This window comes from Artemia franciscana, chromosome 18, assembly GCF_032884065.1.
Source record: "Artemia franciscana chromosome 18, ASM3288406v1, whole genome shotgun sequence".
Taxonomy (NCBI): Eukaryota; Metazoa; Arthropoda; class Branchiopoda; order Anostraca; family Artemiidae; genus Artemia; species Artemia franciscana.
The window spans coordinates 26,201,099-26,216,251 of record NC_088880.1 but is presented as its reverse complement, the minus strand read 5'-3'; the positions used below and the strand labels follow the sequence as shown (position 1 = coordinate 26,216,251).

Below are 15,153 nucleotides of genomic sequence, written 5' to 3'. Positions count from 1 at the left end.
ATACTAACAACTTGCTCTCCTTCAGCTCCTACAGAGTTATGGGAAAAATATAAATCGAAAATAGCTGAGGATATACTCCATCGAAAACGGCTAGAGACGTCATATATGACGTCTCTAGCCGATATGACTTAAATTTTACTTTGAGTTCCTTAAAATTTTATATCGCATAATAAAAATAGTTCAGGTTCATATACCTGCCTTGGGGAGGGGATGTCAAAACAGAAGATGCTTGTCGGAAAATACAAATCAATAGGAAATTACTATATCCTATAATAGTAATAGGAAAGTACTCAAAAATGTGAAAGTACTTACTACTATAATAGGAAAGTACTCAAAAATGTCTTTGAGTACATTCATAACGCCATGCATAATTTTTAACCTAATTTTAAAAATGTTAACCTCTTCTAGCCCAATGGGTTTTTGTGGAGGGGGGATACGTTTTTTTGCCTTTATCTATTTCCTTTGCTGTACCATTGTCTGCTACCATCAAATAAGGTATTTGAATGCAATGTAACAGTTATTTCTTATTCCATATTACATTTCTAAACAAATATTTAATGCGCTTATTGTTCTGATTTTGAAAACATTTTAACTTTTAGGTAATATTCATTTTATGACGGAACTAACCCTTAAAGATCATATTATAACGCAACACTTTGGTGGACAAGTTAATTACCTCTGCCCTATTTGTGAGAAAAATTTCACGGCTGCACCAAATCTCCGAAGACATATCAGAGAAAGTAAGCATTTCAAGTCTTCTTTTTTTTGTAGTATCCCAGCATCCCAGGGTTCCCTTGTAGTATCCCAGCATCTCCAGGGTAGTATCCCAGGGTTCACGCAGCTGTGTTGTCGTCCAAAAGGGGACTCTGTTTTCAACAAATTTATTAATTTCTGTAGCAAGTTTGGTTTGCTAGCTATATTTCAATATTGAACAGATTCATCGCCATTCGGGGTCAGGCTTTATGGATGATGGGAAATGGATATCCAATGGGGTTGCAAGGGGACATTGGAAAATGCTCAACGGAAATTAGACTTCATAGGAGGGATTAAGTTTTGAAAAAAACTGGGTTGGAAAAGAAGCCTGAGTAGCTATGTAGGCATCAGGTGGCTTGACGCTGCAATGAGTTGTTAGCAATCCGAGCAGTATTATTATAGTTTGGATTGGCTTTAATTAGCGCATGCGTATTGCATAAATCATAGGCAGCGCAATTGCGCTGCCTAAGTAAAGAACAGTGTTGGCACAATGTATTATTTATCAATTTTTTTGATTTTCTTTTAGGTCTTAGGCCAGGGAACTTTATATTGGAGTTGTCATAGAAATTTCAAATAGGGCTCATTTGGTTGAAAATTGAAACGGCTAGTGTTCCTTTAGTAGTCGAAAGTGATTGGTGCGCAACTAACTATCCTCCCATGCCCACCCTTTCCCCAAACACATCCAATAAAAATTTCGAGATAGCCATTTGTTCAACTTAGGTGAAAGGTCCAGAAATTATATCTTTGAGGATGATGCCCCCCCCCCTACAGCCCTCAGGGCGAAAGTAGTCAGTTATGCCCTGGAGCATATAAGATTTTTATTGAAAGTGTTGTCGCAAAAACTTCAAAAGGGCTCATTTGATTAGAAATTGAGAGGACTAGTGCATTTTTTATTAGTTGAAAGGGATCAGAGGGCCAATGCCCCCATCCCCCCACCCATCATTTCTTGAATTACTTCCAAACAAAATTTTGAGATAGCCATTTTGTTGAACGTAGTTTAAAGGTCTGGAAATTATGTCTTAGATGACAAATCCCCGCCCCCCAGCACTCAGTGCAAGGGTTGCAAGCTATGCCCTGGGGGTGTATAAGGTTTTTATAGAAATTGTAGTAGTAAGTAGTAAGTATGACGGCACTAGACCCTCAAAGTCCAAATCGGCGGTGCTGATCTCCGTTTCGTGGCCCTTCAGCCAGGAGGTGCAATGGGGGGCTGGGGGTCAGCCATCCTGTGCTATTGCAGACCCTTCCTGCTTACCTTTCTCAGGTTTCTCCAGGTAACCATTTAAAACTAGGTCGACTTTGGCTGAGCTTGCAGAGTCACGCCGCTGACCCTTATCTCAAATTAAGAAAACTGGCTACCAACAGGGATTGAACCCGTACCGTTTGGACAAAGAAACTAGTGTGGTCATATAAGCTTCGAAGGGGGCTTATTGTATTGGTGATCAGAAGCCCTAGTGTCCTTTTTGAGTCAAAAGTATCGGAGGGCTGCTACCTAGGGATTTTCGGTTTTGTCTTTTATTTTAAATTAGGTCTACCGTCCAGGTTATTTGGAACCTTGTTTTGTTTTTTAACGAATCATCTACCATTGAAAAAACGAAATTAGGTGTTTGATAGAAAAAGGCTGGCCTCAGCTGCAGATTAATTTTGCCGCAGATGTAATTTAGGAGTGGAGGATGGGGCATATATTCTAGCAGGGTGCCAGCAGCTGTCTGATTTAAAAAGAATAGTTTTTTTTCGGGGGGGGGCTGGAGTTACTATAGATCTTGCAAATGACTTTTAAAAAGACAACTGTTCAGGTTTGCAAATATATTAATGCTATGGCAAAGAATAGACGGAAATTCAAGTTTGTATCTTTTTTGTTTTGTCTTTTCCTGTGTTGTTTTTTTGGAAGGGGAGAGAAAAGGGTTTATCGAAAATTTTTGTTTAGAGGAGTAATTTTTGGGATAAGTTTTGTACAAAAAAATAATGTACTAAACATTTGATTATTTGTATTTTGTTCCAGTTTTTACAAGTCTGACAATTTTTTTTTTAGTGGTGGAGGGTTTGAACATGAAAAACCCAACCCTGGATTCAGCCTTGGGAAAAGGCAGTTATTTTTAAGTTTTATATTGTGATGTGTGCTTTAGAATACTGTTTTGTAGTTCTTTATTCAGCTTATATTTTTTTTATTATCCAAGCATGAGATGCACAATTGAGGTTTGCTAAATATTGGTCAATTTGGTAATTAAACTTGTCCATTTATTTCTTGGTTATTATAATTTTTCAACCATATTTTAGTTCAAAAATGGTGAAAACTATTGAAAAAGAGCAGTGTGTATTTACATAAAGCTCAAAATTTCCAAAAGTTCAGACGTTGCCGGGGGAGAGATTCTCCAGTCGATATATTTTTACTTTAATTGCGTTGTAAGATAATTCAGTAACAAGGAATGTACAAATGCCTATACCCTCTTATATATCTAAATTATGCTTTCCCATAACCATCGTTTTGTTCTTTAGTTTCATGTGTTAGGGAGACAAATTAGCAATTTCAGTTGAGTTAAGAAATTCTGACGTGTATTCAATTCCATGGTTCCTGTAAACTGTTCCTTATTTCTGTTGTAATTTCTGAAATATCTAGTGTACGCAGTAGCATAATATCATGTTATTCTTTAATTTCACGTAACATTTCTGTTCGCAATTCAATGTGACTTTAGCCCTTTGTTGTTCCATTCCTTTTTCTTTGGTTGTTCAGTCATTTGTCAACTCTTCTGATTTTGTATATGTCATAGATACTAAAAACTAATTTGCCCCTTCCTCTTTTTCCTTCACTGACTCTCACACGCTAAAATAACATGTTTCTTCATTCCATTGTCATTTTGCTTTGTCTTCTAACCACAGATTTTGTTGTGCAAAATTTTATGTATGATTCAGTGTAATTTTTGTTGTTTCTTTTTCCATGCCTTTTTCTTTTGCTGTTCGGAGTCATTTGTCGTCTTTTGTAGTTTTGCATGCGTCAGAGATACTGTACTGGAAACAGTACGACCAGCCCTGGGAAAAAAAATAATATGTTCCTTATTCAATTGTAATTTCTGAATCATCAAAATTACACAATACCATAATTATAATAATTATCTTTAGTTTGAAGTCCCATTTTCGTTTGCAATTCAATGTAATTTGATTTCTCTTTTTCCATGCCTTTTTCTTTAGTTGATCAAAGTCATTTGTCATCTTATGTAATTTTGCATGTGTCATAAATACTAAAAATTAATTCTATTTTCATGTCTATCAATCTCAGACTCACACACCAAATTAACACTTTCCTTCAATCCATTGTGATTTTGCTTTGTCTTCTAATGGTTCACACACGCTAAACTAACACGATCCTTCCTTCATTATAATTTTGCTTTGTCATCTAACAGAAAAGTTCATTTTGTAACGTTTTCCTTTGCAATTCAATGCGATTTTTGCTGGTCCTTGTTCCGTGCCTTTTTCTTTAGCTGTTTACAGTCATTTGTCATCTTGTGTAATTTTGCAAATATCATATATACTAAAAACTAATTCTTCCTCTTGTTCATCCTTCACACCTGCTAAACTAACACTTTCCTTCATTTCATTTAAATTTTACTTCGTCTTCTAACTGCAGATTTTGTTTTGCAATATTTTCGTTTACAATTCAATGTGATTTTTGCTGTTTCTTGTTCCATGCCTTTTTCTTTAGCTGCTCAGTCAGTTGTCATCTTTTTTTAATTTTGCATGCGTCATAGATGCTTAAAAACGATACGACCATCCCTGAGGAAATGGTATAATTTTTGCTCTTTGAAAGTCTATAAATGTGATGTAATTCATATTTTTTTTTTGGCATGAAGTCAATTCCTCTTTCCTGTTTACCCTTCACAGACACCAAAATAACTTCATTCCATTCCAGGGTGGTTAACAAAATCATGTGTGAATTCATTCCGCTTTTCCCTTCTATTTTTGGAGACGCCAAAATAACATGTTTCTTTATTCTAGGGTGAAAAATCAGCAATTTCATTTGAATTAAGTAATGCTGGCGCAAATTTAATTTCCTCGTTCCTGTTTATCCTTCACAGACTACCCACCCTTGACATTCTGATTGTGTTTCTTAGTTTAAACTATGTAATCTTTTTTTTTCTAAGCCTACCTTCGTCCCCCTCCATCGGTTAATATTTTTCTTATGCTATAAAAGAGGTAGAGTTGATGTGAATAATTTTCTTTATTTAAAGCTTTGAGTTTCTAGGGATACCCACTGAATTTTTCCAAGGTTGGTGGAGGAATTTAAAAATGTGTATACCTTCCAGTTTTGTAAAAACTGAAATAATCAGCTAGTTATGGTACCGAAGGCACATGGGTTCAATTCCCACACCGATGTCTTTTTTTAGCATTTGCCTTCCATTAATAATATTGGTTGCAGTCTTTTTGTAGTTTGTTTACACAGGGCTCAGTTATTTTTGCCAAATGAAAAATCCTGGATCATGGTCATATATATTCATTACCAATTGTAACTTTGTTTGCTGGAGGAATCCTTTTTCACCTGTTTAAATTATTCAACCCCAACGCTCGCGAATAGCTATTGAAATTCGGTTGTTTTACGGCCTGGGAATGTGGCTAAAATATCGGCAATTGTATAAACTTTTCATTTTCGAAGAAATTGGTATATTATCATATTATTAACTAATTTCCAAGTTCGTTCAAATTCTGTAAAAATATTGATTGAAGAAAAGGAAATATTTTATAAAAATTTAATATCTAAAAAAATGGATCTAAGCAAGTAAGAGTAGGAACTGGTATAATTTACAGTTGGATGCTAAACTCACCTCTGCGCATCTTGAAGGAAAACGAAGATGAATGGTCTGATTTGAACCATTTCTCTCGGGCCACAGAGAAATGGACCTTTAATAACAGGTTTTCTGCGATCATATTCATTGTTTTAAAGATAAGTTTGCATTTATTTTTGTGATTTATTATTGTATTCTATTCCAGCTCACCATAAGGGAGGCAAAGATTTAGAAGAAAGTTTACGGAAAGTTGTCCGCAACTTCGAATGGGGAAATCAACAACCTTTGGAAGCTTATGAAAATAAGGTAAATTGCCATTTTATGACAAAGATTTTACATTTTACGATATATTGATATATATTATTTTATGGTATGTTGTGTTACGATATATTACGATTTTAGGATAAATACCATATTGGGCTTACGAACTAAAATTTGTGATTTGTCATATCCGGGGGACCGGATATCTCGGAAAAGGCTTAGATTGGAGAGATCAGGATGACACTTGGTGGGAACAATAAGCATAAGTTCAAGATACATGACTGACATAAACAGACCATCTCTTTGGGAGAGTTGGGGGAGGGGGGGGGGCTAGTTCGGAAAAAGTAGAAAAAATGAGGCATTTGTAACTTACGAACGGGGTATCAGACCTTAATGAAATTTGATATTTAGAAGGATCTTGTGTTTCAGAACTTTTATTTTAAATCCCGACCAGATCCTTTGACATGGGGGGAGTTGGAGGGGGGAACCGAAAATCTTGGAAAACGTGAAAATTGAGGTATCTTTGTCTTACGAAAAGGGTGATCGGATCTTAATGAAACTTGATATACAGAAAAATGTTATGTCTCAGCTGCTCTATTTTCAATTCGAATCGAATTTGGGGACATAGGGGACTGGAGGGGGAAACAGAAATTTTGGAAACTGGAAATCTTGGAAAACGATTAGAGTGGAGAAATCGGGATGAAACTTGATGGGAAGAATAACCACAAGTTCTAGATATGTGATTGACATAATTGTAACGGATCTTCTCTCTTTGGAGGAGTTGGGGGGGGGGGGTGTTAATTCGGAAAAATTAGAAAAATTGAGGTATTTTTAACTTAAGAACGGGTGACCGGATCTTAATGAAATTTGATATTTAGAAGGAAATCATGTCTCAGAGCTCGTTTTTTAAATCTCGACCATATTTGGTGACATTGGGGGGAGTTGGAAGGGGAACCAGAAATCTAGGGAAACGCTTAGAGTGGAGAGAACGGGATTTAACTTGGTGGGTAGAATAAGCAAATGTCGTAGATAAGTGATTGACGTAACTGGACTGGATCCGTTCTCTTTGGGCGATTTAGGGGGGGGGTCCAGTGCTTTGGCGAGTTTGGTGCTTCTGGACGTGCTAGGACGATGAAAATTGTAAGGCGTGTCAGGGATCTGCACAAATTGACTTGATAAAGTCGTTTTCCCCGATTCGACCATTCGGGGGACTGAAAGGAGAGAACAAATTAAAAAAAATATGAGGTATTTTTAATTCACGTGTGGGTGATCGGATCTTAATGAATTTTGATATTTAGAAGGACCTCGTGACTCAGAGCTCTTATTTTAAAACCCAACCGGTATTAAGCCTCTGATTTTCCTTTTAAGTTAATCTATTTGATTCTTAGAATTTTGCCAGAGCTCATGCCATATGAGCTCTTGGCTCTTCCGACCTAGTCACAAGTGCTATGAGCTCTTAGCTCATGTTTTTCAATGGTCATTATTGATAGCGAAAAAAAGTGGAATAGGATGATTTTGCTCTCAGAGAAAGTGCTGACTTTTTGATTAGGGTAAAAACAAATTTTGTTTTGCTAGCCAAGAGAGGTTCATACAGTCCCCACATAGGCCATCTGAAAAAGCAAAAAAATTATACTAAATGACCAAAAATATGAACAATTTTGGTTTCTTGTAGAATAAATTATTTCGCTTTCAGGTTGCGATTTAGCTTATAATTTTGATGTTAAAGAAATTAGGCTTAAGTCGATGAGTACCGACTGTTATCATTAACCTCTTTTTAGATCTTTAGTTGCCTTTGAGCTTTTAAGGGGCTCCAAGTTACAATTATACCCATGTATCCAGGTTATGCCTATCTTAATTTTTTTTGCACATTTTTTTTTTGAATTTTGTTTGTAAACATATTTTAGTGGACGTGTTTCCACTTGCTAATTCTTGAAATTCCTGAAATGGAAATATCGCTAAAATAACCGTAGAAACAACCGTAAAAATCCTTTCCATCAATTGATAGTCCGTTAAACTCTCCCATTTCAATTGATTTATGTTCATTTTTTTTTGTCAAAATCTTAAAATTGCTTGTGTTCTATAAACAAGTGGATAATCCTATAGTGTCTACAAATTTTGACAAATACCCTCTGAATTTGAATACTTCCAAGAATGCATTGGTGCTCAAGGCGAACATTTAGGCCTCCTAAAAGACGTGTTTGTAGTGAATTTTAACCATAACCACGAAAAGGTGTGGTCTGTGTGTGGGGGGGGGGGTCAGTGGAGTTTTCCTAGGCAGGGGGTCAGGGACTGCTATTTCTCAATTTTTGGTATTGGAGCAGTTATCCTTAGGACCTTGCTTAGATTTATGATAGTCTCAAAGTGTGTCGCATAACACGCCTCAAGAGCTTTCAGTAATCTTGGGAATTATTGAAATATCATATTTTATCGATGAGCTTCTGTTAAATACATTATTCCTCATAGAAATTGCAGAAAAACCAAGAACTGCTGTTTATCATATCAGACTTTAAAACCTTCTCTATGTTTTTATCAAATTTTAGTAAGTCAGAAATTATTCTTGGGTGTACTTTTTCTAAGAATAACAAGATAATATACATTTCCTACCAATCATAATTATTTACAATAACTAATAAAGGGTACTAGAACTTTCGATTTCTGTTCGAATGAGCCCTCTTCCGATCTTTTGCGACGATTAGTTTGATTCGATCACCCTTGGGAGACAAAAAAAAATAATAAATGCGTGTCTGCGGTCTTTCTTCTGGCAAATTTGCAAAATTCCACATTTTTATAAAGAGCTTGACACCTCCACAATAGGAGTCATTGATATTCTGAAACTGATGGTGTGGTTTTCACTAAGATCACTTGACTTTTTGAGTTTTATCCCCCTTTGCCGAAAATCGGACAAATTTTCTCTGGCTTGTACCTTTTGAGGTGTAACATTAAACTTAATGAATTCTATATGTTTGGAATCAGGATAAAATCCAATCCCTTTGATGTATCCATTGTTTTCAAAATTCCATTTTTTAGAGTTGCGGTTACTATGGGACCGAGTCGCTTCTTACTTAAAGTTCGTTACCACAGACTGATTACAAATATTAGATAACCATAACCAATCATAATTACTTCCTCTCTGGTTAGGCCTGTATCTTTTTCTAGTTTGAATATCTGCTTAACTGGTATTTCACATACCTGCACAGAGGAGGGAGGGAGGGACCAAGAAGATTTCCCTCCTAAGATTAACCTTCCCTTACACTCCCACCCTATGTATGGATGAGTTCTAAATATTTCATTTGACAACTCTGTTTTATAACACTAAGTTTTGTTCTAGAGTCCTTCAACTGAACAAAGAAATGAGACCTGTGAACACTGTCCTAATGGCTTATGTGAGATTTGTCGCCAAAGTTCTCTTAAATCAGAGCAGCGGAAGGCCCATGAATTAGCTTGCAGTAGCAAAAAACTAAACCGCGAGCGCCATCAATCAGGAAATGGTTCCAATGGTGTTCCTTTTGAAACAGCACAAAATAAGGTAATGTCTCTTTGCTGCTATACTAGGTGTCCCTAGTATAGCATGTCCTAGTATGTCCCGGAAGTCGCATAGCATAGCGACTCTCTTGAAAACGACAAATGTCAATAAAAAACAACTCATATTTATAGGTAATAATTTATTAGGTATTCATTGTGCTTTTGAGGAAGATACAAAAACAAATCTAAAAGAGGTAGTGATAACACCGTTTGAAGTGGCTTTAAAATCTTAGATGGCAATCCCTGCAAATATACTCCTGAAAAAGAGGAGGAAGATTTCGACTCAAGTTGGCAGGAAACGAGAATGTGTGAACTGTGCTTACGTACTATTACTGAATTTGTGTGTTGCCATATATAGTCTATTTCAGTCTTATTATTTGGAGAAATGTGGCATTACCTAACATACATTTAGCCTACTCCAGTGCGGGCTAAATTTGAAATCACTTGGGTATGTAATGAGAAGCTGTAAAATAAACAATAACGTCCAAATTTAAAATTGTAGGTGCCCTTTTAAAAAATCCAAATTGATAAGTAGATAACCAGGCTGCGTCTGACGCCCTTTTTAGTTGCCCTTCCCTCTAAGATACCCGATCGAAATTTTCAGACACCTTGTTTGTTCAAATTGGTACCCCTTTGTTGCTTCTATGTCTTTCAACTTGTGAAATGGAAACAAGGCGCCTCATTTTTGATATCACATTACACTTTCAGATATTTGTGTTAAGAAAGCGTAATAGCGCTGCGTAAATAAAGAGGGACAGTGCCTCCTTGTTTTATTGCTGTTTCTAGCAAAAAAAAGGAGTTAAAACTGAGCAAAAACGAATTCTCAGAGGAATTTTTTTAATATTTATTTTGTTTTATTATTTGTTTTATTATGTTTTATTTATGTTATTTTGTTTATTTTATTTTTATTCGGATTTTACGTTATGTAATTACTTTTCCTATGTGTTTGTCTCAACTTAAAGTACTTGCGAAATGCTGGCAAACAATGGTGTAACCAAGGGGAATCCCTAGAAGTAGTCTCTGGACCACTTTTCCTTAAATTTAAAAAAAACACGAAATAGAAGTTATTTACTTTCTAGGCACATATACAGCGATTGTTATCGGGGATTGGGTGAAAAAATATGTGTGGACTATGTTTGAAATATAAGAAATTAGCTAGTAAAAATTTTGGAGAAGGCCCGACCCCCTGTGTGTTGAGCTACTAGTTTGGACTAGAGAGGAGTCATACCTAGTTGGGAAATGCTGTATAATAATTGATAAGGCTTAATTTTTATTGGAAAAAACAATGAGAATGTTGTTGAATAGAAAAAAATATCGGAGTCTGGAACCTCTTTAAGTCTCAAATCATTGGCCATCCGAAGATAAATCGTATCTTAGCCATTTTCGAATCAAACTAGTAGCATAAAAATATGCTATTACACTAAGTTTTATCAATGCAGCTTTTATTATATATAGATTTTAATTATTATGTGTACCAGAGACGTATGTAGGGCGAATCCGTTTTCCACCCTAGTTTTCACTTGTAGTCAATGATTCTCGACAAAAAGTCGTTGTCTACTTTTTAGTTCATTTTGAAAATGAGCTTTAAAAAAAATCATTTATTATTATCTACGTTTTAGTCTTCTCCTCTCACTAAAAAGCGTTTAGTCTTCTCTAACACAAAAACTTGTCCCAAAGAAGACAACTTGTCCCACTGCGTTATCGAGTCTTCTATAATAGTGTTTGTTTTAAACTTTTTGTTGTACTCAATTACCGTTTATGTTGTTTTATTTATACAACGAGGAGCATGCAATTCGGAGAATGTCGATGTTTATTTATATACTGTTATTGGAAGTGCATGTAGTGATGAAATTTGGTAGTACTTTAGCATTCGAATGTGGTCGAAAAATGGCTCACAAATTTAACAGATTTATCTGGCAAACTCAAAGAAAAAATCTGTTTTTGACTGATTTTATAACAGTTTTTAACAGATTTTAACAAATTTTACAAATTCGTGTGGCAAAAGGAAAAAACTAAATCTATTCTTAACAGATTTTAACAAATTTAACATGTTTATTTGTTGACAGCTTAGATGCTAGTTGTTTTGTCTAGGTTTACTGTAGAATTGACGGCAAGAGAAGCCGGGTCTATATCCATTATTTTAGTTTTATTCCAGTTTATCTGCAGTTCCACTTTTGTGGCCTCTTTCACGTAGGATTCGAAGTGGTTCCAGCAACCGATCCATGGAGTCCGTTAGGATGGCCAATTCGTCAGCAAAATCAGCATCTGAGATGACGCGATCTCTAAAATTGGGTCCGAAGACGAGACGAGAAATGGTCTTAGTTATAACGTGGTCTATAATGACATTGAAGAGCTCACGGCCCACTTCACATCCTTGACGCATTCCTGTTTTGGTTTTGAAGAAAAGGATGCACCGGTCGTTGACATGAACACAGCTCTCCATGCTATGATGCAGAGCTTTGACAAGTCTGCAGTATTTTTCAGGTATGCCTGTCGGTTCTAGAATCCATAAAAGTGCTTCTTAGTCTACTGAGTCGAGCGTAGCACGGAAGTCGACGAAGGCGAAAAGGCCTTCTGTCGGAACTCAGTTGCTTTTTCTATTATCGGTCGAATCGTGACAATGTGCTGGATGGTTGAAAGGTCTAACATAAAACCAACTTGCTCTGGTTGCCGCATTGTGCGACTAATATTCCAACATCCATCCAGCAGGACCATTGAGAGAAGTTTCCGGGGACGGACAGCAGAGTTATTCAACAGTTATTTGAGCAAAGGCTTCTAGAGCCTTTCCTCTTCCATAAGGGGATAATGGCACCCTACCACCAATCTTCAGGAATTATCAAAGTTTGTCAAAAGTGGCCCTTCCCTCAATCGAGACAAGAGCCTTCATCGGGAAGAAGTATTCCATCCCTGAAAAGGACGAGTCCCAATGTGGGGTCTATTTTCTGTGAGATCTTGGGAGATGCTTAAACAGGCTCCCCATATATTTCTTTTTCTGCTGCTTTGCTCAGTTTCATTGGTTTTCCTTGCAGCAAACTAAGTTAAGTCCCGGTGAATGAGCCTGTTCCTCTATTCAGCCTGCGATAAGTAGCCATATCCCCATGGAGTCTTGCCTTCCGTCTTTGTTCTATGATCTGCAGCGTTTCACTAGTTAGGCACAATTTTTTCGATAAATTTCTCGTGCCAAGCACAGTTGTGCTCCTTGGCTCGTCTGCGATCTACAATACTTCCAGTCATCTCCGCTGCTACTAACTGTGCCAAGGAGCTCGGAACGAATTTAACATCTTGACACGAAACTCAGGCAGTTGTTTGGCTGCTCAAGTTTGGTAATACCTGCAGCGACTGGGCTTCTTTCCGATCGTTGTGCCTGGAGGCGAAGCTGGACTTCTGAACAAGCCAGTTGTCGACACTTCCTTCTCTGCTGATCTGTAAGTTCTGCAGTTCTTCTGTGATGATCTCTAGCGTTTAGAGATAATGACGTACTTGGTTATCTTCATTGTGCAACCGTTATTACTATACCATTCATACTGGTGGACAGTTCTGCGTTGAAAGTAAGTGTTTGCGATAACGAGGTAATGGGATTGGCATAGTTCAAGTAGGCGAAGAGTATTATCGTTAAGTTGGTTGAGGGAAACAGGGCCAATTGTGCCGTGCCAACACCCCTATCATCACACACTGTCGCGTTGAAGTCACCGAGAAGAACAGCTGTGTCGTGTGGGGACACTGTCGTGAGACATATGGTCAGAGCAGATGAGAACTCTTCCTTGGTTGCGTTGTTCGAGTCGTTAGCCGGGCGGGAACATGTAGCATGACGATAGTCATCTCACCATGCTTGAATCCAAAGTGGGCCTTCATTAGTCTGTCTGATATGATGCAAGAATGATGCCTTTCTTGCGAGACTATTTAAAGAGAGGCCAACACCATTCCTTCTCATACTCTCTCCAGACTAGAGCAACGAGTGATTGTTGCCTGTTTGCTCTTCTCCGCTTCCGGTAATACGGGTTTCTGCGAGACCGATAATCGACACTTTATTCTTATGAAGTTCTACAGAAAGTAGGTTCTTGATGCAGTTGTATTCAGAGTCAAAACATTCCAGGTGACTTTTCGAAACCTTCTTGAGTCCAAAAAATTACCCCGAAAGTATTTCTGACATTGCCAGCATGTCCGTTGACGCGCGATGGTTGAGATCTTAAAAGGAAGTCCGGATCCGAGGCTATTTTGTCACTTTGCGTAACTCTTTATGCTCAGGTGGAGGGTTGCTAGCCCAACCGTCCCTAGGACTGGAATCTGATTAAAGCTACGTTAATCCTAGATACTTATTCCCGGGTTGAGCGTCATTTACCAAAACAAAATTATGGCTCTTAACGAATTTTCTCAGACTTTTGACCTATCAAGATGGTTTTGGACTTGCTTTAGAAATCAAATATCTTTGAATAGATTTAGTATAAAAAGACATTTATTGCATGAAGAATACAAAACTGGTAATTGCAAAACATTTGTATTTATTTTAACAAGGAATTACAGTAATTCAAAAACCTTAAAAAAGAAAACCAAAAGTTTGAAGCTTAGTAGAAATCTTTCTTAGAAAAACATCATTACCGAATTTCTTTTCTTAGTTAAAAAAAACCTAAAATTTTTAAAATTAGCTAGTTTTTTTGTTCGATAAAATGCACTCGATACGTGATTAAGCTTACTGGTTTGAACGCAAACAGTTATGTAATGTCAGTGGCAAGGCCCAAAAAAACCGAAAATATGCAATTATTACAAATCGATATTTTGACCAGGAATTACAACAATTCAAAAACCTTAAAAAAGAAAACCAAAAGTTTCAAGCTTAGACATATCGTTGTTAGAAATCCGACTTGCTTCTGTGATCAAATTTTTTTGAAAAGACTTCAGTATAAAAAGACATTAAATTGCGTAATGAGCAAAAAACTGGTAATTGCAAAAATATTTTTGTATTTTTTAACAAGGGATTACAACAATTCAAAAACCTTAAAAAAGAAAACCTTTTTGAACACAACCACTTATATAATGTCAGTAGGAAGAACCAAAAACGAAAATTTGTAATCATTACAAACAGTTTATAATAAACCTCAACTTTTTGGTATCTGTTTTAAGGTTTTCGAATTACTTTAATCTATTGTCAAAATATATTGAAATATTTGTGCAATTCCCAGTTTTTTTTTAGTTTTTTCTTTTTTTTTAGTTTTCTAGCTTTTTTAGTTTTTTTTTCTTTTTAGTTTTTTACCTTTTCTTATTTTTTTTATTTTTTTTAGGTTTTTCTTTTTATGTTTTTTCTTTTTTTATTTTTTTTTTATTTTTTATTTTTTCTTTTTTTTTAGTTTTTTCTTTTTTTTTAGTTTTTTCTTTTTAGTTTTTTTTTAAGTTTTTTACCTTTTTTCTTTTTTCAGTTTTCTTTTTCTTCTTTATTTTTCAGACGTCATATGCAAACCCTCAACACAAAAATACATACAACTTATTTTTATATATATAGAAGATAGTGTAACAGACATACAACTTATGTAACAGACATTCAACTTATTTATATATATATATATACTAGCTATTTGGGTGGTGCTTTGCGCAACCCCAACACCTAGTTGGTGGGGGCGCTTCACGCCTTCACGCCTGAGCTACTGTATTTGTATTTGTATCGAATTAACGACGCTTCTTGACTACTAAGGTCCTTGCGTCGGCCCTGTAGTGCATTCCTGCAGCATGGTTCGATCTCTGGGTCCCGTATTACCACGCTAAAGTCAAACCCACTGCGCCAACACAGGTAGTTATATAACTGAGCTACTTCGGCTTGAATACATTCGTTTTTGAATTGGTATGTGATGAAATA

At 36.3% G+C, this 15,153-nt stretch overlaps 1 protein-coding gene across 3 annotated transcripts in view; it reads left to right on the top strand.

Annotated features, from left to right (window-relative positions):
* The window catches only part of LOC136038813 (uncharacterized), a 68,268-nt gene that overhangs the window by 34,202 nt on the left and 18,913 nt on the right, over positions 1-15,153 (top strand). For 2 of the 3 annotated variants that reach the window (XM_065722199.1, XM_065722200.1), the window contains exons 4-6: positions 600-740; positions 5,731-5,831; positions 9,115-9,312. In XM_065722199.1, the coding sequence (XP_065578271.1) occupies positions 600-740; positions 5,731-5,831; positions 9,115-9,312 (440 nt within the window). The remainder of the gene's footprint in view (positions 1-599; positions 741-5,730; positions 5,832-9,114; positions 9,313-15,153) is intronic. The other variant, XM_065722201.1, reaches the window with a different exon arrangement.